Source organism: Pantherophis guttatus, chromosome 3 (assembly GCF_059756535.1).
Source record: "Pantherophis guttatus breed Tessera chromosome 3, ASM5975653v1, whole genome shotgun sequence".
Classification (NCBI taxonomy): Eukaryota; Metazoa; Chordata; class Lepidosauria; order Squamata; family Colubridae; genus Pantherophis; species Pantherophis guttatus.
The window spans coordinates 152,896,254-152,921,717 of NC_142065.1; the positions used below are offsets into that span (position 1 = coordinate 152,896,254).

Genomic DNA, 25,464 nt, shown 5'->3' on the forward strand with positions numbered 1-25,464 from the left:
AGTTACGATGGATCCATCTTGGTGTTACCTATGACCTGATTCGAAGTTCTGATGGTCATGTATGAACTTTGGGCACTAGCAGCTCAGATATGGTAGCCTGAAACAATCCAGATCAAGCAGTAGGATGTATTTATTGAAAAATGTGTAGGTTCCTGTAAGTTACAGATGCCTATAAATAAACTCTTTGTAACTATCAAAACTATTATCTATTGGTCTAGTATGGCATCTGAAGATCAGAATACGTGACCATAAAAATTGTCACATTACAGTATTTACTTCTATTAACAAGACTGCTGTACATGTACCACAAAACGGTACGTTTTTTTCCCTTGTCAACTTGAGCAGATCTACCACAAACTCATCTGTGACATTCAAAAGCTGTCATGGCCACATTTCCTTCCTTTCCTTCCCTTTCAAAACTTAAATTCAGGACTCGGCTTTCATCAGAAGGCTAATGTGCATTGCTTGTCATAGTAATCAAAGTTGTGCAACTTTCCTTGAAATGTTTTCAATTACAACCGCTTGCGTTTTCTTCTAAAAGCCTTGCTTCACATAAAGTTCTCCATGTTTGTTACCATGGGTTACAGAACAACAAGCTAACATACTGAGCAATTTGGATGTGGATTTAGTTCTGTAGCAACTCAGTCTTATGTAAAACATTGAAATCATTTTGTTCTGAGTGGGAGGGACTCAAACACAAAGTACCCACTGCATGAGCTTGTTAGCAGGTAACATGCTATTTTGGATTTATTTTCTTGATGAATATTTGATTTATGAGCATAAAATAAATAAGATGATTATGTTTTGAATGTCCCATAAAAGAAGGTTGATTTTTTTAAAAAATCACAAGATAATTCTATACTGTGTGACATCTACTATTACAGAAAAAAAGGAACATAATCTAAGTGCTGGTCAACCGCATGCAGCAGCTGTCAGTCCTGGAAGCCATCTTTTACTTTGGATCTTCAGGGTTGCCACATTTAGTGCTGTGCGAAACTGGGAGGGGGGATTGTATGGAGTTGGAGAGATATCTAGCCATAACAACATTCTTTTCTCTGAGAGTCAAGGACATCCTGCCCTGCGCCTGGAGTGGTGTGACTGGTAAGCATCTCCAGCTGGGACGGTGAATTGATTGGACCATGTGATGGACATGTGGGTACTGGGGCAGGGACTTGGACTTTTTTTGGGTGGGGCAAACCTGGACGCTTTCAGATTTGGGTTTTCCCAGATGTGCCAATATGACATCTCTAATAAAATGGAACTTTGAGGAACTTCAAGCCGCAGAGTCTTCTTTGGTTGGGGGTGTTACTTGGAACCCTGACAGAAGCCTTACAGTTAATTTTAATTCAGTTACATGCACCATTTTCAAAATACAAATGGCAGAAATAGAGACTCATGTCCTAAAATATGGCCTTCAGCAATAGGCACTCAGCATGACTGAATAAAGTGCTTTGTTGTACTTAATGGTGTGAAATATTTTATTGTACAAATGAAAGAGAAGTAACAACTCTCTGAATGTGCCTATGAGATTCCATGCACATACAAATATTATGTATCATGCAAATATACAGAAAGGGAGATAATGAATAGGGGATGACCCTATATTATAAACATTCTGACAATTGGATGAAAATTAAGAGCTCCGTTTAAGAGAGCATTTTCCGTCAAAAATGAAATGTTCCATCTAGAAATGCTCCACCTAGAAATGTGTTTATCCTTCAGGCAGGGAAAGATAAGGCTGTTAATAGTACATTAATTCTGTTATCTCACCTCATTTCCTCTTGTTCCAGGTCAGTTTGACACAGACTTGCTATGAGCGAGAACACCTTGAGGAACATGCAAATTCCCTTATAGGCTGTACTAGAGTATTCTGCTAATTTGCAAGCCTTAATCTTAATTACTTGCAAGGCTTAATTTATGTTTATCTAAAGAACTGCTTTGTGAGATGGTTTCTCTAGACTACCAGATACAGTATTGCTGGGCAGGCTTTTTTGAAGAACAAAGTTGGAAACAGAATGAAAGGAAGTTAATTACCTTACTGATATGAAATTCAAGCTTTCTCATATATCTTTCAATTGCTTTCATTTGCTGAAAAATAAAACAATCAAAATAAGAAAAGTTATCTGAATTTAACTGAATCATTGCATACTTTTCTGTATGTCTAGTATTTTCATATAATGCCAATTTGATATGCAAAAGTAATTCAATACTTCCTTGAAAATGAGAAGCTTCAGCTCTATCTGGGCAAGGAAGACACCAGAATTAAAGTGCTTTAATTTCATTCTAAATTTACAAAATAATCATTAATGGTTTTGGACAAAACAGGGTTTCTCAGTTCTATTAGATGTATCTCAAGTTATTGAATAACAGGGTTCCAAACCACATACTCAATCAATATTTTATGCACTTACTGAGATGTTCCTATAATCACCTTAGGCAAGAATCTTCAAATCACTTTATTTGAAATTGATTTTTGTGGACCGAAAGTGGTGTTTACCAAGTAAATGGAGGAAAAATGATAGATAGGATTTTTACTTTATGAGTTCTCTAACTAATGTGATGCCATGTTGCAGTCTTCTCCGGCTTTTAATATGTGTTGGGACTACAACATCCACAATTTCCAATTAGCAGGAAGATTTTTTTTTTTGCTATCACATATAATTGAGATTATTTGTCTACTGAAGTATAGTTATTACAAAACACTTACCTTGTCAAGTTCGTACAGCACCCCCTGAAATGAATGAAATGAATGTATTACTAAAAATAAGATGCTCTTTCAATGAAGACGTCAGTTTTAAACATAGTGCCCTAGCAAATTGAGCCAAAATGAATCAACTGCAATAAATAAATTACATTTTTTCAGACAGTCAGGGTGAGAAGAAATAGGGGAACATAAATTTTCCAGAAAACGTTTATATGCAAAGGCACAGGCAAACAGATAAAATGGCTTCCTGACATTATTGTAATCACTCATGTAAAGAGTGGCCCACACTGTCTAAAACAGATTTAATATACAAAAATGCAACCATAATTGTCTATTTTGAGAAAAGTGGTTACAATAACCGACTGGCGTATTGTACTTAGTTTTTACAAATAAAATATCTCTTTTCTCCCAGTATCTTCTTCTCACTTTGCAAAAGTCATTATTATACAAAAATAATGATATACATTGTTCACCGCAGTAAATGTGGAAATAGTATGATATAGATCTAAGGGGAAACACATTTGTGAAAACACAGATCTGGTATATCAACATCATCTGGTAATATAGGGATATTTACAATCAAATGCCTGAAGTGGCAGAATATATATTCTATTTGTTATAAAACATAATTAGCCCTTAAGTTTCATATTCAGCATCCCAACATTAAAACCCAATTCTTAATTTCCTTGCTTAGCACAGTTCTCTACTATTCTGAATCTTTAGACAAGCATACCAGCCGTGAATTTCTTTTCATGTCCTTCAATTGAGTACTTAATTTATCCAGTTTTGTTTGATGAACTTCTAAATATTCACTGTAAAGAGAATACAAAATTGAAACATCAGCAACGTTATATTCTCATATAAATCTAAATAAATGTAAATTTTTAAAGATGAAGCATTGTTTCTTTATAGAGTAAATATTTGGCTGAAATAGATACTTTTACTCCTGATGATGTGGACAGGATTTTGGGGAGACTTAGTGCGGCCACATGTTTACTGGACCCGTGTCCCTCCTGGTTGGTACTGGCTTCCCGGGAGGTTACACGAGGCTGGCTCCAGGGTGTTATCAACGCTTCGTTGAGTGAGGGTTACTTCCCCACCGCCTTGAAAGAGGCGGTGGTGAGGCCTCTCCTCAAGAAGCCGTCCCTGGATCCGGCAATATTGGCCAACTATCGTCCTGTCTCCAACCTTCGCTTTATGGCGAAGGTTGTTGAGAGTGTGGTCGCACGACAGTTTCCGCAATTCCTGGAGGAAACATCTTATCTAGATCCGTTCCAGTCGGGTTTCAGGTCTGGGCACAGCACAGAAACGGCATTGGTCGCGTTGGTTGATGATCTCTGGAGGGCTCGGGACAGGGGTTGTTCCTCTGTTCTGGTCCTGTTAGACCTCTCAGCGGCTTTTGATACCATCGACCATGGTATCATGCTGCACCGGCTGGAAGAGTTGGGGGTGGGAGGCACAGTGTTGCGGTGGTTCTCCTCCTTTCTCTCCGACCGGTCGCAGTTTGTGTTGGCAGGGGGGCAGAGGTCGACCTCGAGGCCTCTCATTTGTGAGTGCCGCAGGGATCGGTCCTCTCGCCTCTCCTGTTCAACATTTATGTGAAGCCGCTGGGTGAGATCATCCGTGGCTTTGGGGTGAGATACCACCAGTACGCTGATGACACCCAGCTGTACATCTCCACCCCAGGCCACCCCAACGATGCCCTTGAAGTGATGTCCCAGTGCCTGGAGGCTGTACGGATCTGGATGGGGAGGAACAGGCTCAAGCTCAACCCTTCCAAGACTGAGTGGCTGTGGCTCCCGGCATCCCGATATAGTCAGTTGACTCCATCACTGACTATTGGGGGCGAGTCATTGGCCCCCACAGAGAGGGCTCGCAATCTGGGAGTCCTCCTGGATATGCAGCTGTCCTTGGAGGAACATCTGACGGCTGTAACCAGGGGGACCTTTTGTCAGGTTCGCCTGATTCGCCAGTTGCGGCCCTTTCTTGATCGGGATTCCCTGTGCACAGTCACTCACGCCCTCGTCACCTCTCGCCTTGACTATTGCAACGCTCTCTACATGGGGCTCCCCTTGAGGAGCACCCGGAGGCTCCAGCTGGTCCAGAACGCAGCAGCGCGGGTAGTGACGGGAGCAGCATGGCGCTCCCATGTAACACCGCTCCTGCGCGAGCTGCACTGGCTCCCAGTTGTCTTCCGGGTGCGCTTCAAGGTGTTGGTTATCACCTTTAAAGCGCTCCATGGCATAGGGCCTAGCTATCTTCGAGACCGCCTGCTGCTACCAACGACCTCCCATCGACCCGTGCGCTCCCACAGAGAGGGCCTCCTCGGGGTGCCATCAGCCAGACAATGTAGGCTGGTGACCCCCAGGGGGAGAGCCTTCTCTGTGGGGGCTCCCACCCTCTGGAATCAGCTCCCCCCAGAGATAAGGAGAATCCAAGACCTCAGTGCCTTCCGTCGCGCCCTTAAAACCCATTTATTTAAACAAGCCGGGCTGGCTTAAGATGAAATTTTTAACTGTTTTTAAATGTTTTAAACGTTTTTAATTGGTAAATGAGTTTTAATTGGGCCAAATTTATATATCTTTTAATTGTTTTTAATATTTGTTCTGCATGTTTTTTAATCTGGCTGTACACCGCCCTGAGTCCTTAGGGAGAAGGGCGGTATAGAAATCCAATATAAAATAAAATAAAAATAAATAAATACAGTTTACCTGTGGAAGAGAACACAGAAAAGTCAAATTTTGCAGATGTGATTTATAAAATATAAATAAGAAAATACTGATATGCATAAAACTTTCTCACTTATGTTCACCATGACCTCAGAGGACCAGATAGCTGCAATAACCCAGTGTTGGTGAACCTTTTCGGCACCGAGTACCAAAACGGGAGCGCGCATGTGTGTGTGCCGGAAACCGGAAGAGCAGCCGCCTGGTGCACGCATCTTTCAGTTTCTGGCACACACATGTACGCCAGCCACCTGGTCTTCCGGTTTCTGGCATACATGCACACACAAAGACCATTTGGCTGCTGCACACGTGCACATCGGAAACCAGAAGAGTGTCAAAATTTGAATGTCAAAAATTCACCTGGGCCAGGGGGTAATGGGTGGGTGAGGGGCACCGGAGCTGTCAGTGATGGGAGAGGGATGAGCCCTGCATGCGAGGGCCCTCCGCCGGCTCTGCAGGCTCCGCCTGGCCTTTCAGGGTTGTTGTGCCTTCCTGTCTGCCCCCTGGTCCCCATCAGGGTGGCGGGACATCCCTACCGACGACCCGGTTCCGCAGCCCCGGACAGGGAGAGAAAATTGGGAGGGGAATGCCACCTCCCTCTGTTGGAAAGCCAGAGTCCCTTCCCGGGGTCAGAGGGAATGGGAGTCAGCATTCTTGGGGCTCAGGTTAGGGGGCCAGCAGGCAGGAGAGCATCGCCCCAACTCTGGCCGAGAAGAAGCTCCCCCCCCAGCCTGCCACTGAGAACAAGCCAGCACAGGGAAGATGAACTTCTGGTTTCCAGCAAGCGCATGCGCACCAGCCAACTGGTCTTCATGCACGCATGCGCACCAGAAATCGGAAGACCAGGTGGACGATGCGCATGTGTGCTCCAGAAACAGAAAGATCATCTCCCCAGCGTGTGCATGTGTACCAATGCACCTGAAGACCAGCTGGCCAGTGCGCCGGAACCCAGAAGAGCAACAGGGAATGGCTCGAATGCCCGGAGAGATGGCTTTGCATGCCACTTCTGGCACACATGCCATAGATTCGCCATCACTGCATAACCTCTCACATCAGACTCACACTTCTGTTTGCTTAACAACCATATTATTTGAGACAGGTTCTCTCATTCTTACAATGTTTTAGTATATTGCAATAATTGCAGCAGGCGTGGAAGAAAGTGAAATTGGAAAAAAGGTGCATTTATAAAAATCAGTTAAAGGCCAAATCACAATGGACATGCCATTCTTTCTAGTTTTCGAAGACAATTGACAAAGCCCTACATAACTCTACTCTCACCCAATTCCTAAAGTAAGTTGACCAACAGTTAATTAATATCACTGGGCTGAAATATACCACTGTTAGAAACAGAATTTCCTCATTATTGTTACAAACCATGCTAAATGCAAGACATTAGCATAGCCATATTCCCCAGAGTTAAACACAGGATCATTTGGGCATCAGCTGAAATAACAAAAGGTAGAGATTCTTGCAGCTATTATGTACTAAAACCGAAAGATAAAAGGCATCTGTTGGACTGAAACTATCCAGATGACTAAACACCTATGGATTGTGCAGATCAGTCTTTAGGCTATCAACAAACTACTTTTGCTGGTTGGAAACTCATTAGCTATCTTTGACATCAGTAGATAAGTTCTTGTTTATCACACAGAACTTTTTTTTTCTTTTTGAGCAGTACATCCAGCAGTAATAAAAGCTCTTACTCCAATCCATTCTTCAAGGCCTTGTAAACTTCCTCCATTCTTTCAGGCTGAGGCTCCTTAGCTGAGCTGTTACTTTTGTGCCCCAAATGGTGCGCTTTCTTCACTTTGGCTTGGGGTTTTTTGAGTGCAGGAGAATTCTCAATAAAAGAATTACATCTATAAAATGAAAACGGAAAGAGTTTTTCCTTGGAAACGAATACATTAAATGTGGAATATTTTAATATTTTCTAAGCAGCATTTCCTAATGTTTCCAAGCAAAAAAACATAATGTTGCCTGCCAGAGAAGTAAAAGGTGATGGGTTATGAAGCCATCATGGCAATTGGCTAGTCAGCATCTGATATTTAGCTTGCTAATGAGTCCAGGGCTTTTATCATTCCATTCATTCATTTACTTAAATCTGCACTATGACCTATTGCAAAGATTTAGTGGAAGTAACAACACATTAAAATACACCATACATATTCAATAAAATGAAGAAGCTTGATGAACAGCTATTACTTGCTTGGTCACTTACAACAGTAAGTGGCATCATGGCCTTTAGTAGCCATTAGCCATTTTAACTCATTTTCAGGCAAAATGTAAATTATTACAAAACAAAAACGTGATCTCAATGAGCTAAGCAACTTTGAATTTGCTTAGCCCGTTTGAATTAAACTTGTGCAGAGAAATTCCCTGGCAGCTTCAGCCAGCATCAAGTTTAATCCTTGCTGCAAAATGCAGAGAAAACAAAGATTTGTAGTACTTCCATCAAAGCGAAAAAGTTTTAGTATTAATGGACAATCACTTAAAAAGCAGACAGTACATGAAACATAGAATTAGAGGTAAATCCTTTCTCAAAACAGAAGAAAACCAATATATATGTCCTTCAAAAGACAGGATCAGCTGTAGGTTTGAAAATTGTTTAGGCAGATATTCTTGCAAAGTGGTGGACTGTAACAGGCTGCAGCCATGTTTCTCGATCTAATCATCATATATTTACCTAATGCATATGTATCATTGTACAGAGCACTGTGGGAGATCTAATATGTTCAATATTAAATAGAGAATGACATTTAATATGGAGACCTATTCAGATTAATGTAATCACCCCAGCCTTGTGAAATATTGCTGTAAATGGTTTACCTGGACCTACTGTATATAGGTGTAAAAAGAATAAAAATATTTAACAAAGCAAATAGTCTGACTCAGCCTTATGTTTTTATCTTTTAACTGATTGTGGAGGATGAGAAGGAAGCTGTTTTCATTTTCAGCCCTCCTTTCCATTCCATCGTGTAGAGTTGATGGAACTTTATTGGAGTAAAAGAGGAGATCAGGTCAAGTAGATAACCTTTGACAAAGCTTGTCTAGTAGTTGTTTAAATAGCTATTTTGATCACAAACAGATTGTCAGATTTATAACACAGGCAGAGATACCCCCTGAAATGAGAACAGATTTCCAGAGCTAAAGTGGTTGAGATATATAAATTTTCCTTCAGTTTACAGCTTGACTTTGGAGATGATACTTGCCTGGATCGTCTTTCTTGAAGACCACTGAAACCAGCAAAGGACTGGCTTCTAATAATCCCATTAGGGCCTCCTGGAGAGAATGAATGAGATCCTACTGACATGATTTCTGGGGATCGTGAAGGTATTTCTGGAAGATACAACAGTAAGAATGTCAGCCAAAATGGTATGGTACAAGTGGGTTTAAATCAAGTCCTAATAACCTCTAATAAAAAAATAAATGATATAATATTCATGCAATTTAATAATAATTGTTAGGGCTTGATACTGTATTCAAGACTCTGAATATTGGCAATATAGTACAGTATATACACACTACCATAGTCTATTTCCGCCTGGAGCCAAAAAATGTGTTTGTATTAATCAGTGAAAATATATCATTTTATTTCCGTGGATTAACAAGTTCAGTTGTTCAATAGCATTTGTATCAATGGCATATCCAATACACTGCTAGAATCAAAGCTAAATCCCTTTACTATTAGATTAAGAAACCATAAACTAGAAATTCAAATTTGACAGATTATTTTGCTTAAGAATCTTTACATCCATTAAAAATAAAGCAAACTACCCTAAACAAAATTAGGGTAAAACGTAGGCTTAGATGCTAAATTGAGAACCATATGGAATTATACAACAGGAATTCTTGTCCACAGATAATAAGAAAGCAGAATCTTTTTTATTTTTTAGAAACTTAGAACTATGACTTTAAAATTAAATATTGACTTTTAGTAGTTATTTACATGTTAAAGGAAGGATTATTTTCCTTAGAGGAAAATAATCACGGTAAGCAGTGGTGGATTGCCCCCGGTTCACACCGGTTCTATAGAACCGGTAGTAAAACGGGCGGGAGGCTCCACCCTCTGACCCCGACATCATCAAAACGCTTCTGCGCATGTGCAGAAGCTTCTGCACTTGCGCGTGGCCCCACTGCTAACTGGTAGTAAAGGTAAGTAGAACCCACCCCTGAGTCTACATAGGACTGTAACATCAGCAAACTATAAAACCTTTTATTAACTTATTGAAAGTGCTGAGAAAGGAACCTAATTATACAGTTGAACATTACAGAATTCCTAAGCAACAATTGATAACTAACTCCTATTTAATACAAAATTTATATTAATCTCATGAACAAAATCAGACAAGAACTCTTTCCGTGCAATATATCTATACTTCTAAACAGAGGCTTTGAAAGAAAAAGCAAACCATTCCTTAGTCCTGGAAAGAGGACAGAGGCATCTGCAGGGACATGACGGAAAACAGTTAAGACGGCATAAGCAACCATGCAATCAAAGCCCAGGCCTTTTTTCATGTACATCTCATGCATGAAGAAAAGGGCAGAGCTTTGCTCATGCCTGCCATCTTGACAACTGAGAAGGAATTCTAATGATTCCTATATTGTTGCTAATGACAGGGATCCAGTCCTAATTGGCTCTGCCTGGAGCAGAAGATGATAATATTTTAACCATAAAAAGAAATGATGGAGAAATGTCCTTATGATGATTCTGCTACTCTGGGGGTCCTAAAAATAATCTAGAGGGCTATGTTTGTGTCAGAGCAACATGAAAGACATAGATCACCACCCACCTGTTTCTGCACAAGGGGTGGCATATGGATAATTCTTCAATTAACAGCAGAGATGTAATGGGATTTTGTAGATAGAAAATAAAATAAAATCTTGAAATACTTAATGTGTACAGTACCTTTATTGAATACATATTCTTTGGGCAAATTTAGATTGTTTGGGGCATAAAAAATAGAACTGGAACCTGGTAGAGACAGCACTGCTGTTATCATTCAAACCATCGATATAAAAATTCAAAAATCGATATAAATGTAATATAGTAGTATATCCATACTATAATATACTACCATATACTACAAATCCATTAGTCTTGTAATAATCCAAATTTCCAAACTATTTTTTATCTTAAAATAGACCAAAAGGGGTAACTTTTGGAACCATCCTATTTGTAAGATGTATGGTTTCCTATATCTCAGTGATGGCTAACTTTTTTGCCATCGCGTGCCAGGAGAGGGGGGGACGGGGGAGGGTAGCGCGCACACGTGCCGACGCGCATGCGTGCGCAAAACCCCCTCCCCCCTCGCTCCTGGCACATGATGGCCTGGTAGGCCCGTTTTTCTTTCTTACCTGGTTCCAGATCCTTTCTGTGTATCTGGGAAGGGCGAAAACAGCCTTTCCTACTCCCTTGGAGGCCCTACGGAGGCTGAAAGGGCCCATTTCCCGACTCCCGGTGGGACCGGAAGTGACATTTTTTGCTGTCCCCAGCCTCCAGAACCTCTCTAGGAGTCTCTAGGAGCCTCTCTAGGAGTCTCTGGAGGCTGGGGACAGGAAAAAATGTCACTTCCTGTCCCACCAGGAGTCGGGAAATGGGCCCTTTCAGCCTCCGTAGGGCCTCCAAGGGAGTGGGAAAGGCTGTTTTCGCCCTTCCCAGAAACACAGAGAGGATCTGGAGCCAGGTAAGAAAGAAAAACGGGCCTTCCCCCCCCCCAGGCCCTCCAGAGGCAGGAAACTGCCTGTTTCCCTACTTCTGGTGGGCCCAGAAGGCCCGAAAATCAGCTGGCCGGCGCGCGCATGCGCCCCAGAGCTGAGCTGGTGTGCCCACTAATATGGCTCCGCGTGCCACCTGTGGCACGCGTGCCATAGGTTCGCCATCACGGCTATATCTATTCAACTTGAACTCCCAACAAATTCCAAATATAAATTTATATAAATGCCACATTAACAGTTACTGAGCTGTTGCCTGGCTTATATGAGTAGCAAGAGTCGAGGTGGCGCAGTGGTTAGGCTACTTCAGCTGACTGCTAGCTGCAGTTCGGCAGTTCAAATCTCACCGGCTCAAGATTGACTCAACCTTCCATCCTTCCGAGGTGGGTAAAATGAGGACCTAGATTGTTGGGGTCAATATGCTGACTCTATAAACCACTTAGAGAGGGCTGTAAAGCATTATGAAGCAGTATATAAGTCTAAGTGCTATTGCTATTCTGTTAAATGGATTTGTTAAGAAAAAAAGAGCTTAGAAACTGTCAGTTGTAGAAGTTCAATGGCAAGAACTTTCTCCAGCACATAAAACAGAAGGATAATCAGGAAAGGTTGTTAGTCATAAAGAACTAAATTGCATATGGCAAGCTGTTTCACAGTCAAAAGCCTCTTCCTGTCAAAATTAAATAAAACAATGCCAACATCATGTGTTCCATCATGTTCCTGTTAAAGCACATAAAGAACAAGAGGCTCATAGTTGTTATAAAATGGATATCTGCCAAACTGAAGCGAGATGTTTGCAAGATAATGAGTGAAAAATCAGGAGAATAATTTATGTACAGGAAAATAAAGAAATTTAATAAAAATAATTTTAAAAACAATTGAAGTAATCATTAACAGAAAACCAAAACTAGAAAAAGGCAAAAGAATACATACATATATTTGCATACATATAATGTAACCTCTGTCATATCTCATCTGTCCATATATATATAAATACATAAAAATATAAATATTATTGCTGTTGTACAAGCATTACACTTACATGTTTAATTTTTATTTTTTCTTAGTCATTATATTAAATCTTATTTTTTGAATTTTCAAGATTTAAATTCTTGATAATCTAACAAGTTAAAGGAGTCATTTCACAAAGAAAGGACGTTGAAAAGAAACCTCCAATATGGAAACCTCCAAGTAACTTCATCAGTCAAAATAAAAATTACTTAGGCATAGACTCAGAGAATCGTTGGAATGTACCAATTCTTGCCATACCAACTGTAGGGGTTTCTCCCCAAAATATATTTCAATATGTTAATGAAGACTGATAAAGTTACTTGGATGAGTAATGAAACATTTCAGATTAATCAACTTTGGTCCACTTGCCATGATTTAACCTTTTTAGATACTTTTGGCCTGGATGATTGAGTCTTCATAGACATATTGATATACATTGTGGGGAGAAAGCCATGCAGTTGGTGTGGCAAAAGTAAGTACATTCCAATGACACTCTGACTCTCTGCCTAACTAATTTTTAATTTTGACTGATGAAGTTACTTGGATAAATAACAAAATGTCTCAGATTAACAAACTTTGATCCAGTTGCCATGATTTAATCTTTTTAGATGAAAGCTCCAATATTTTTTCAAATCTTACGATCCTCCTGAATACAGTCTGAACATAAATGGTCTTACTTCGTTAAAATGGTTCATTTTCAAACTGAAAACAAATATGATGCAGATCCTATTTGCAAAGTATCTAGCAAAAAGGTTACAGTGGCTAGTAGATAATTCTCCTGAGACATTAGTTCCCTACAGGGAAATAATGGCATTCCACATGTGGAAAACTCTTGGCATTTCACTACATTTACCATCACTGGTACAGCCTCTAAGCTGATCTCTGTGCGATTTGTTGAACTACTTTATTTTTGCTAACCCCAGTCCAAGGAGCTCTTGTGAAATTTCATTTCTCAAAAACTTCTCAGTAAACTAAGGTGCATCCCAGGAACAGCACACAGAGAGAAACCATAGGGGGAGAATCCAATCTAGTATCTTTGTCATCTCTAGATTCTAGAGATATATTCCTCTATAGTCCACAATCTGGCAGACTGCCAGATTGTGGGAAACTCCAAAAGAACTCTGCTGGAAATCAGATCCATAAGATGCTTAATGTGGACCATCTCCTAAACAGGCTGATGTTGCCACTAAGTCTTGATCTGACCATGATCAAGATATGATGTTAATGTTCTGTCCTTCATATTATATTATCCCTGCTCTAAACTAAAAACATATCAAGTTTGTAAACCGTGCTGGCCATGCTGATGTGGAATAAGTCCATGGTAGTCATGGAAACCATGAAATCCCAAACCACTCCTGACCCTAAATCCAAGCATGGAGGTGGACTATTTCTAGCAGGGAGAATCATTCACCAACAGTAACCCCAGCGTTTTATGGAAATAACAGTAATTAAATTGAACATAAATGACCAAAATTAGGAACAATTCCTGTTTTAAAAAATAGCACACAAGAAATACATTTTGTTAAAAAAAAATCATTCTATCCACTATTATGCAGGAGTAGCAATGAATTGAGATGCATCTTTAAATTGCTGATGGAATCATTTCAGATAGATTACAGCTTTACCCAGACCACATTGTACATCAACTTCCACATTACCTTCAAGTTCTCAACCATAACATCTACTGAAATCAGTTCCGCAAGGATAGAAGCATTCATGCCGATACACACTGTATTTCATATGGCCATAAGTACAAAATACAGAATTCAGTACAAAAATCAGAAATACCAGGAAAGGGTTCACAACTATAATTAATTAATACCACACTTTTCATTTACAGAGGATATTCCAATATATGGTGTTTAATTTCCTTCTAATGCATTTTTATGGCTGTAGTTGATCCTGTTTTCGTATGACTATGAAGCTCCCTGAAATAATCACATGCATTCATTCTTAATTCTTTGTTATTTCTACACTAGTGCATCTATTTAATGAAGACTCTGAATAAAAGATTTAATTCTATTTCTTCCCTTGGAGGGTTTAAAGGTAACAAATTGAAGAGGCTGAACTGTTTTGTCCTATCAATTATGCTGATGTTTATATTCTGTTGATTATGGCTAATTAGTAGAATTGCAACTGTAAAAGTCAAAGCAATAAAATTCTTCTAAAGGATTTGAAGAACTGAAAATATTACATACACTAAAATTCACTTACTAGAAATGAGTATTATTTTACAGCTTAGCAAAGAAGCTCTTAGCCTTAGGGTCCCATACATTCCCATCTATACCATGTATTTTTATTTTTATTTATTTTATTTATTTTATTTTATTTTCAATTTATATACTGCCCTTCTCCCTGAGGACTCAGAGTGGTGCACAGCCAGAATTAAAAACATGAAATACAAATATTAAAAACAATTAAAATCTATAAAAATTTGGCCCAAAAATTTAAAAAAACCACAAACCAATTAAACATTTAAAAATTTTAAAAAATTTCTTCCTAAGCCAGCCCGGCTTGCTGGAAAAAGTGGGTTTTAAGGGCACGGCAGAAGGCACTGAGGTCTTGGATTCTCCTTATCTCTGGGGGCAGCTGATTCCAGAGGGTAGGTGCCCCCACAGAGAAGGCTCTCCCCCTGGGGGTCACCAGCCTACATTGTTTGGCTGATGGCACCCCGAGGAGGCCCTCTCTGTGGGAGCGCACAGGTCGGTGGGAGGTCGTCGGTAGCAGCAGGCGGTCTCGAAGATAGCTAGGCCCTATGCCATGGAGCGCTTGAAAGGTGATAACCAATACCTTGAAGCGCACCCGGAAGACCACCGGGAGCCAGTGCAGCTCACGCAGGAGCGGTGTTACATGGGAGCGCCATGCTGCTCCCATCACTACCCGCGCTGCTGCATTCTGGACCAGCTGGAGCCTCCGGGTGCCCCTCAAGGGGAGCCCCATGTAGAGAGCATTGCAGTAGTCAAGGCGAGAGGTGACGAGGGCGTGAGTGACTGTGCACAGGGAATCCCGATCAAGAAAGGGCCGCAACTGGTGAATCAGGCGAACCTGATAAAAGGTCCCTCTGGTTACAGCCGTCAGATGTTCCTCCAAGGACAGCTGCATATCCAGGAGGACTCCCAGATTGTGAGCCCTTTCTGTGGGGGCCAAGGACTCGCCCCCAATAGTCAGTGATGGAGTCAACTGACTATATCGGGATGCTGGGAGCCACAGCCACTCAGTCTTGGAAGAGTTGAGCTTGAGCCTGTTCCTCCCCATCCAGATCCGCACAGCCTCCAGGCACTGAGACATCACTTCAAGGACATCGTTGGGGTGGCCTGGGGTGGAGATGTACAGCTGGGTGTCATCAGTGTACTGATGGTATCTCACCCCGAAGCCACGGATGATCTCGCCCAGCGGCTTCACATAAATGTTGAACAGAAGGGGCGAGAGGACCGATCCCTGCGGCACTCCACAGATGAGAGGCCTCGAGGTCGACCTCTGCCCCCCTGCCAACACAAACTGCGACTGGTCAGAGAGAAAGGAGGAGAACCACCGCAATACGGTGCCTCCCACCCCCAACTCTTCCAGCCGGTGCAGCATGATACCATGGTCAATGGTATCAAAAGCCGCTGAGAGATCTAACAGGACCAGAACAGAGGAGCAACCCCTGTCCCGAGCCCTCCAGAGATCATCAACCAACGCGACCAATGCCGTTTCCGTGCTGTGCCCAGACCTGAAACCCAACTGGAACGGATCTAGATAAGATGTTTCCTCCAGGAATTGTGGAAACTGTCACGCGACCACACTCTCAACAACCTTCGCCATAAAGCGAAGGTTGGAGACAGGACGATAGTTGGCCAATATTGCCGGATCCAGGGACGGCTTCTTGAGGAGAGGCCTCACCACCGCCTTTCAAGGCAGCGGAGAAATAACCCTCACTCAACGAAGCGTTGATAACACCCTGGAGCCAGCCTCGTGTAACCTCCCGGGAAGCCAGTACCAACCAGGAGGGACACGGGTCCAGTAAACATGTGGCCGTACTAAGTCTCCCCAAAATCCTGTCCACATCATCGGGAGTCATAGCATCAAACTCCTCCCAGATAACATTCTTAAGACTATTCCTCGTCACCCTGCCCTGATCTACCCAGTCAGAGTCCAAATCCCCCCAGATCTGAGCGATTTTGTCATACAGGTATTGTCCGAAATCCTCCGCCCTCCCTTCCAGGGGATCCTCCTGCATTCCCGGATGGAGCAGGGAGCGGGTCACTCTAAACAGGGCGGCCGGATGATTCCCTGATGACGCAATAGAGGCGGAAAAGTAATTAAACTTTGCCGTCTTTATCGCCACTAGGTAGGCCTTAATATGCGACCTTACCAGTGTTCGATCAGATTCAGCGAGACTGGCCCTCCAACCGCTCTCCAGGCGTCTTTTCCGGCGCTTCATTTCCCTCAGCTCCTCAGTAAACCAAGGAGCTGCGCGGGATCGGCACCGGGTCAGAGGCCGCAAAGGCACGACTCGGTCCAAGGCCCCACCAGACGCCCGATCCCAGGCGGCTACCAGGTCCTCAGCCGAGTCATGTGCTAGATCCTCAGGAAATGGCCCAAGCTCCATCTGGAACCTATCAGGATCCATCAGGCGCCTGGGGCGGACCCATTTTATTGGCTCTGCCTCCCTGCGGCGGGGTGTAGCGGTTCGAAGGTCCAGGCGAAGGAGCGAGTGATCTGACCATGACAAGGGTTCCATGTCTATATCCCCTATAATAAGATCACTCAACCACTGGCCAGAGACAAAAATCAAGTCCAGAGTGTGTCCCCCCCTGTGGGTGGGGCCATGAACTAGCTGGGTCAGATCCATGGCCATCATGGAAGCCATGAACTCCCGAGCCGTCTCAGACGTTTCAACGATGGACAGCAAGTTGAAATCACCCATGACCATAAGCCTGGGTGTATCAACTGCCACCATGGCTATCACGTCGAGGAGCTCGGGCAGGGCTGTTGCCACGCGGCAGGGAGCCAGGTACGCAAGCAACAAGCCCATCTGAACCCCAAGACCCCATCTCACAAAGAGGGATTCACAACCGGCAATCTGTGGCACAGTGGTCTCCCTCGGACCAAGACCTTCGTTAATAATAACCGCCACCCCCCTCCCCTCCCCTGGGCCCTCGGCTGATGGAATGCTCTGAAGCCTGGTGGGCACATCTCAACCAGAGGGACCCCTCCCTCCGGGCCCAACCAGGTCTCCGTAATACCCGCCAGGTCCGCTCCCCCCTCCTGTATAAGATCGTGAATGAGGGGGGCCTTATTTACCACGGACCTGGCATTGCACAGCATCAGCCGAAGGCCGAGGTCCTGAGTATCTGAGCCACCTAGTATCCGAGGGGAGCATTGGAGACCGGGGCGCGCAATAGCTCTCAAACAGCGAGAGCGCACCCCCGACATGTGATATGGTCTCCTGCTCCCACCATATCTGCCCCTCCCATCCACCGTGCTGATGGTATACCCCTCATTGGTATAGCCCTCATCATAGTACCACAATGATGATCAGAAATGGCAATAGTTGTTAATTCAACATCTAAGTTACTAAGAAACCCTTTATGTTGGAATTGTACCAAATTCAATCTAACTACATTTTAATAAACCTCCCTGAGATATTCAGATAAATGCATGGAGAATTAAAACTGCACAAGAACTGAAGCCGTCCCATCCCACCTACCAATCATGTTGCTGAAGAAAATATGTACACCTGTTTGCCTTTTTTCTGCCCAGTTTGTCCCCATACAATCTGTTAAATGACTAAAGAGGACTCAATAATTGTTCTAATCTCCAAATCCCTTATGGACAAAAACATTAGTGATCTGTGGAGAAGTAAATTTCATACATACAACAGGATGTTTGAGCAGACTGGCTAATTCGAGTGAAGCAATTAGGAAAATACCTCTAAATGCACACTGGCATATTTTCAGAGCTTTGGTTCAGATGGATCATATATCACAATTTCTATGAGACACTGGACTAAGTTCACAAAATATCCTTATTATAAAGGGCCCCAAGAATTCTAAAACTGCATAGATTAATAAATAATTCCACAAAAGTCAACTAAGTGACACTGTACATGCTTGAAGACGAAAAAGAGGAAGAAGAGGAGAACATTGGTCATTCTGAATTATAGATCTCTCTCTCTCTCTCTCTCTCTCTCTCTCTCTCTCTCTCTCTCTCTCTCTCTCTCTCTCTCTCTCCACACATTCAGACACACACACTTACCATTTGCTGAAGGCAAAAATCCCTTCAAGCAATTTTTATACTGAATAGTTTTTTGAAAGAGAAGCAACATAACAAATGTTGTAGACCTATCATTCTGCAAATTACCAAATAAGTGTTCTTTTCAAAAAATGTTTAAGTAGTAGTAGAAGAGGTCTTAGAGAAGATCTTCTTTTGAATTTTTCCACTACAGCTTTTTATTATCAGGAATGTTCTCAATCTGACTTTACAGCTACTCTGAGTTTCTATAACTTAAGTATATGGCTCCCAAGATTACTTTAACAACTGCAGCGCAAATTCAAAATGATTTGAAATAAAAAAAAAATATCTAGAGGGAAGTAATGTTTGCTTTCCTCTATTAGGATTAATACTACATAACTAGAAATAAAGTTATTGCTGGAAGCTAGCACACTTTGCCATTTTTCTTTCAATTTGATTTGTAGTATTTAGTAAGATAAGTTGGATAAAGATAGAGACTTGACTCCCACTGACCAGACTTTCTTTCTAGTTCTCCTGCTTGCTATCTCATCCAGGAAAAACAATCTATCTAAATTACTGTAACTGATCTCTGGTACACACAATACATCTTCAGCACAACCTTACTGTATAGATGACTGAGGATGCCTGTACATAAATCTGCAAATAAAAAGTGTTGACTGAAACCGATTGCATATTAAATCTGAAAGCCAAGCTAAAGAGACTCTTTTGAAATTTCTCTAGGTCATACCTAGGAAGGTGATCCCAGAATATGAGATTTATGCTTTTTTTTTTTTTTTGGATTGGGTGCCCCTAGATTCTACCTTGTTCTCTATATCTCTAATGAAGCTGCTGGTAAGATTACCTCAAACTCTGGAATTTCTCTTTCTCTTTAATTTCTACCTTGAATTTGGAGAAATAGTGGAGACCTTGAATTGTAGTCACTTGACTGGAATAACACAAGTAAGATGTAATTAAAGTAAGATGAAAGTATTTTAGGAAGCCCTCTATTTTATAACTGTAAATATACCGGCATTAAAGGACTTACTCTTTCCTGAAAGACTACATTCCTAACAAAGGGATAATCCGATCTGCAATTGTTCGTTACTGTATACGTAATTACATTTTGAAAGGAAATATTTTAACAATCTGATGTGCTAAATATACCTCCTAGAATCACAATTAGCCATTTTTATTCATGCCAAGGTCACATTATGATAATACATTGTACTGTATGTATGAAAATTTCAACTGATCCAAAATGCAACCATCAACTCTTCGACCAACATGTAAAATGAAGTATACACATTCAATTTTGTACATTTTTGCAGTATGTATATGTCTTTTTAAGGATTAGTTTAAGGCTACCAGTTGCTTAAGACCAGGAAAAATTAGCTTGTTGAGGCAAATCAATCTGTTCCCTGAAACATTATAATGAAGAAATATAGCAATGGCAGGCACTGAGGGAATGCATGTGGGTTACCGTAGTAACTTGCATTCAAGAAGACAATTGCTACCTATGAAACATGCAAATATGGTGAGTAATAACTGTATTATTGCTGGAAAAGGATATTTCAATGAATTTGTCCACTACATTTGTTTATGTAAGGACATGCTATTGCCAATTAAGAAACACGATGTTTATCAAACAAGTGGAAATATTTTGATCCTAAAAGTTCATTTTTAAAAACTATACAGCATATATCATAGTTCTTTGTTACAGTGAAATTATGACAGCCCAAAATATCAAGAGGTACCAGCTTCAAATGCATGTCAAATACTCTTATTATTTGTTTCGCCTTAATATTGTAAACATCTTGTGAATATTACTAATATGTTAGATTTTGGAATCCTGTACATCATTTCTTAACTCTTAAGAATGTCTTTCACATAGATACTGAAGAAAAATTAATATGGAAACAACAGGTGACAATTAACCGTGATGCAGAAAACGGGTGCAAACATGAAAGGGTGAAAATCTCAGGAGGAATGCTGCACTGTAAGTGCTAAAACATGTGAATTTAGCAGATTTAGCATCACCGCATGTGTAAAACAAAGCTGATTTACATACAATTTAAATAGGGAAAAAACTGGTGTGTGCTTGTATCAGCAACTGATAAGGACAGAATCATTTAAAAATGTGGCACAATTGTCTCATTATCCTAGAAATAAAATGCATGGGAATATCTGTTTCGCAACTATTGTTCCTTCACCTTCACAAAAAGAAAAGTTTGGATGGTGGCGTTCAATATATTGGGTCGAGAGATGCTCTCTTTCTGAGAGGGCACACCACCTTCTCTTCCAGGGCAAAAGGTACTGCTTCCTTCCTGAAGAGGTGTTTATCACACCCACCAACTACCCAAAAGCACCAGGAAGCTCAGGGATTCAGCCTCAGATGGTCAAAGTCATGCTTGAATTGAATTGAATACTTTATTTGGTCAAGTGTAATTAGACACACAAGGAATTTATCTCCAGTACAGAAGCACTCAATATACTTGCAAAGAAACTGAGATGATGATGATAATAATAATAATAATAATAATAATAATAATAATAATAATAATAATAATATAATAATAATAATAATAATAATAATAATAATAATAATAATGGAAATAAAGAAGATAATAAAAGGAATGAACACTACAGCCATACTCTATGGGTTGATAAGAATTACATGTTCAGTAGAGTGAGGGCATGAGGGAAACTAGTCCTTGTGTCTAGTTGTCTCAGCATGCAATATCCTACAGCGCCATTCCGAGGGAAGTGTTGAAACAGTTTATGCCTAGGATGTGAGGGGTTTTCAGATATTTTTTCAGCCCTCCTTCTGATCTGCACAATATACGGTTTTCTATGGAAGGCAGTTATTCGCAACTATTCTTTCTGCAGTCTTGACTATCCATTGGAGTTTGCACCTGTCATGTTTCACTGATGCTCCAAACTAGACAGTTATAGAAGTACAAATGACAGACTCAATAATTCCTCCGTAAAACTGTATCAGCAATTCCTGGGCAGTCTGAACTTCCTAAGTTGATGCAGGAAGAATATTCTTTATTATGCCTTTTTAATGATGTTCTGAAGAGCCTGGATAGCTCTGCAGATAAAGCATTGTAATTTAACACCAGCTGTCTGCAATTAAAGTAAGTTCGAATCTTGCCAGGCTCAAGGTTGACTCAGCCTTCCATCCTTTCTAAGGTAGGTAAATTGAGGATCCAGTTTGTGGGGGCAATAAGCTGACTTTGTATAAAATATACAAAAGTATGAAGGCTATTGCTTAACGCACTGTAAGCCGCCCTGAGTCTCTGGAGAAGGGCGGCATATAAATCAAATTAAAAAAAAAAAAGTGTCCATTTAACTTAAGTGTCCTAGGAGATTACTGAACCCAAAAACCTGAAGCACTCTACTGCTGATCCCTTACTGTTGAATGGAGTAAGAGGGGGTAAAAATTATGATTCCTTGAAGTTTACCTTCTTCCATGAAGTCCACAATTCAAAATAAAACCCTGGTATCCTCACAGAAAGTTATCACTTCCTCAGACAATGTTCATGTCAATAGGAGCAAATTTTCTGGCAAAATTTTAACAAATCCCTCAGCATCTGCAGAGAGATTATCCTATCCACCCCTTTCCACAAAAGGTGAATTACTGAACAACGCTGTTAGACAACATTCTGCTGATGTAATAGGGCAGAGTACTATTGCTGTTTCGCTGTCATTAAGTCAATCTACCTTAAGATGGGTTCTTATCTATGAATTATGGATCACTTGCTCTGGAAAGCAAAAACAGAATCCTTATCAAATGTTCATCGAATGAACATCAAATGTTCATTAAAATCTAACAATTAAGGTAACATAAACTACATCATTGATGCATTTTAGAATGCAATCAACTAGATTTTTTTTTAATTCTCTCCTGAATATAATGTAATATATATGTGATTCCGAGGACACAATGAAGTCCTTGATTCAGTACTTTGATTTGCAGATACACATACATTTTCAAATGTAAGATATGGTAGTATAATCTGCATATGCCACAGGATTAGTAATAAAAAATCCTTTCAATACAGGAACATGAGGATAAGCAAAATGTGGATTAACCAAATCTGATAGCATTCCTGATCACTGAATGTTGCAGTCCTTATCCTGCATCTGCTTTATTGCAAGTAAAAGATATGTTTGGTTGGGGGGAGGGGGAAGAACTAGATAAATAGGACTAAAGATTGTGGAGTTCTGGATTCAGTTTAGAAGTGACCTGAAGAGACAGATCAGCCATCTGGTTGGGCTTGTTTGTTTTTGTTGTCGTCTAAGTAGTTGAATGGAGGCCCTCTGATTGCTGCTATTGTATCAACTTCCTGGCTTCCCTATTTTAACTGCTCAATTCTGTGGCCTGGCTGGGGGTGGAGTTTCCCAGACTTATGATACTGGGAGACTTTAAGATACTTTCTGTGGGTGTGTGGTCAGAGGCATCTTGAGGCTTAATGGTACCACAGCAACCATGGACTTCACTCAAGTCATCAAAGGCTGAACACATAGCATTTAGATCTCTTTTTGTCTTGGAGCAGTGACATGAGAGGTGCTAAGATCAGTTCTTTGTCACATTACCTTACAGTTTTTCTAGTGTTTCTCCCTGCCACAGGGAGGTAGGATTCATTTGATTGGTCCACCCTTAGTATCTGATAGACTCTGTTGGGTTGCAGAGGTTTTTCTGAGGGTCTGGTGCACAGTTTGGCTAAGACCCTCATTGTCACTTGGTTGAGAGTATGCCAATAGCCTAGGATTGGATTGTTCTTATATGGCCTCTCCCTATCTGTGGATTCTGGAGAGTCTCTTGGTTTTCAGAATAAGTCCAGGAGATCGAATACCTAAGAACACCTAATGGAAGAAGATGAAGAATTAATCTAACCAAACACAGATAACAACCTATATAAAGGATTACTATATGCTGATAAGAGCAGCAAAGTGTGAGCATTGTTACAGTGTGAGAGAAAAAAACTTTACATAAATCCCATTTCTCTATTATGCCAACTTTGTGCAAGGAAATAGAAAGGTTTCCATCTTAAAAATAACAACAACAACAACAACAACAACAGATCCAGGCAATTACAGACCAATCAGCCTGACATCAATACCTAGGAAGAACCTGGAAAAGATAATCAAGGAACAGATCTGCGAACACCTAGAAGCTAGCAAAGTTATAACCAAAGGCCAATATAGATTTGTCAAAAAAAGATCATGAAACAAATCTTAATTCATTCTTTGACAAAGTGACTAAATTAGTGGACCAGCAAAATGTTGTGGACATAGTATACTTATTCAAGACATACCACAACCTACTTCTTGGTAAGCTAGAAAAATGTGGGATAGACAGCATCACCACCAGATGGATTTGTAATTAGCTGACAACCCGTACTCAAAGCTTAATGGAACTACATCTGCATGGAGGGAAGTGAGCCGTGGGATACACCAAGGTTCTGTCTTAAGCCCAGTGTCCTTCAGTATCTTCATAAACAATTTAGATGAGGGAATAGAAGGGGAACTTATCGAATCTGCAGAAGACGCCAGAAAATAGGCTCAAGGTCCAGATAGATCTTGACAGACTTGACCAGCGGGCCCTATCTAACAAAATGAAATTGAGTTGTGAGAAAAATAAGGTTTTACACCTAGGCAAAAAACCCCAGCTTAGGTGAAACTTGGCTCAATAGCAGTAAATGTGAGAGGGATACTGGAGTCCTAGTGGACAACCACTTAAATATGAGTCAGCAATGTGCTGCAGCTGCCAAAAAAGCCAATGCAATCCTAAAATGCGTTTATTTAATTAATTAATTTAATTAATTAATTAATTAATTAATTAATTAATTAATTGGTTCTATTTATATGCCGCCCTTCTCCGGAGACTCAGGGCGGCTTACAATGCGTTAAGCAATAGCCTTCATACTTTTGTATATACCTGCTTAGTAGGGCTTTTGACCCCCCCAAGCGGTGTTCTTTTTTATACAAAGTCAGCTTATTGCCCCCACAAACCGGATCCTCATTTTACCCACCTTGAAAGAATGGAAGGCCGAGTCAACCTTGAGCCTGGTGAGATTTGAACTTGCAGTAATTTCAGGCAGCTGGTGCTATTTAACAGCACTTTAGTCTGCTGCGCCACCAAGGCTCTAATAGAGGGATAGACTCAAGATTATGTGAAGTGTTAGTATCGCTTTATAAGGCCTCAGTAAGACCACACTTGGAATACTGCATCCAGTTTTGGTCACCACAATATAAAATAGATATTGAAACTCTGGAAAGAGTGCAGAGAAGAACAACAAAGGTGATTAGGAGGTGGAGGCTAGAACATAGGAAGAACCGTGGCAGGAATCAGATGTGTCTAATCTAGTGAAAAGAAGGACTAGGGGGAGACATGATAGCAGTGTTCAATATCTGACAGGCTGTCACAAAGAGGGGGTAAAACCTATTTTTCAAAGCACCAAAATGCAAGACAAGAAACAATGGTTAGAAATTAATCAAGAAGAGAAGTAACCCAGAACTAAAGAGAAATTTCCTGACAGTGAGAATAATCAACCAGTGGAACAGCTTGCATTCAAAAGTTGTAGGTGGTCCATCACTAGAGGCTTTTAAAAAGAGACTGGACAGCCATTTGTCTGAAATGGTATAGGGTCTCCTGCTTGAGCAAGGGGTTGGACTAAAAGACCTCCAAGGTCCTTTCCAACTCTATTATCCTGTTAAAATCCTCATTTTGATTCTAACCAGGGCCTGCAGTAATACAACTATTCTGTAGTAACTTAACAGTTCAGTTATTTTCTTGATGGTATCTTATAACCGCAAGTAGGTAACGCATGTAGAAAATTTCCTGAGTTCTGGCTGGAGGAGGTTTCATTTTGCACAGAACAGTGCAACTAAACAGATAAATACGGCTGCTGGTTTTAACTTAGTATTTATATGTTTGACCGTTTTGATCAAAGAAAAAAATACAAATACTTTTCAGTGCCATTGTAACTTTGAACAGTCACTAAATGAACTATTGCTAAGTCGAGGACTACCTTTATTGGAACTATCAGGGGCATAGCCAAATATGAACAACCTTTTTCCCCACGGATAACT

The 25,464-nt window shown here is 40.9% G+C and overlaps 1 protein-coding gene across 7 annotated transcripts in view; it reads right to left on the reverse strand.

Annotated features, from left to right (window-relative positions):
- The window catches only part of RIPOR2 (RHO family interacting cell polarization regulator 2), a 123,443-nt gene that overhangs the window by 32,432 nt on the left and 65,547 nt on the right, over positions 1-25,464 (reverse strand). For all 7 annotated transcript variants that reach the window (XM_034429285.3, XM_034429283.3, XM_060682074.2 and 4 more), the window contains 5 exons: positions 8,640-8,766; positions 7,134-7,289; positions 3,438-3,516; positions 2,708-2,731; positions 2,035-2,088 (listed from right to left, as the gene is read on the reverse strand). In XM_034429285.3, the coding sequence (XP_034285176.2) occupies positions 2,035-2,088; positions 2,708-2,731; positions 3,438-3,516; positions 7,134-7,289; positions 8,640-8,766 (440 nt within the window). The remainder of the gene's footprint in view (positions 1-2,034; positions 2,089-2,707; positions 2,732-3,437; positions 3,517-7,133; positions 7,290-8,639; positions 8,767-25,464) is intronic.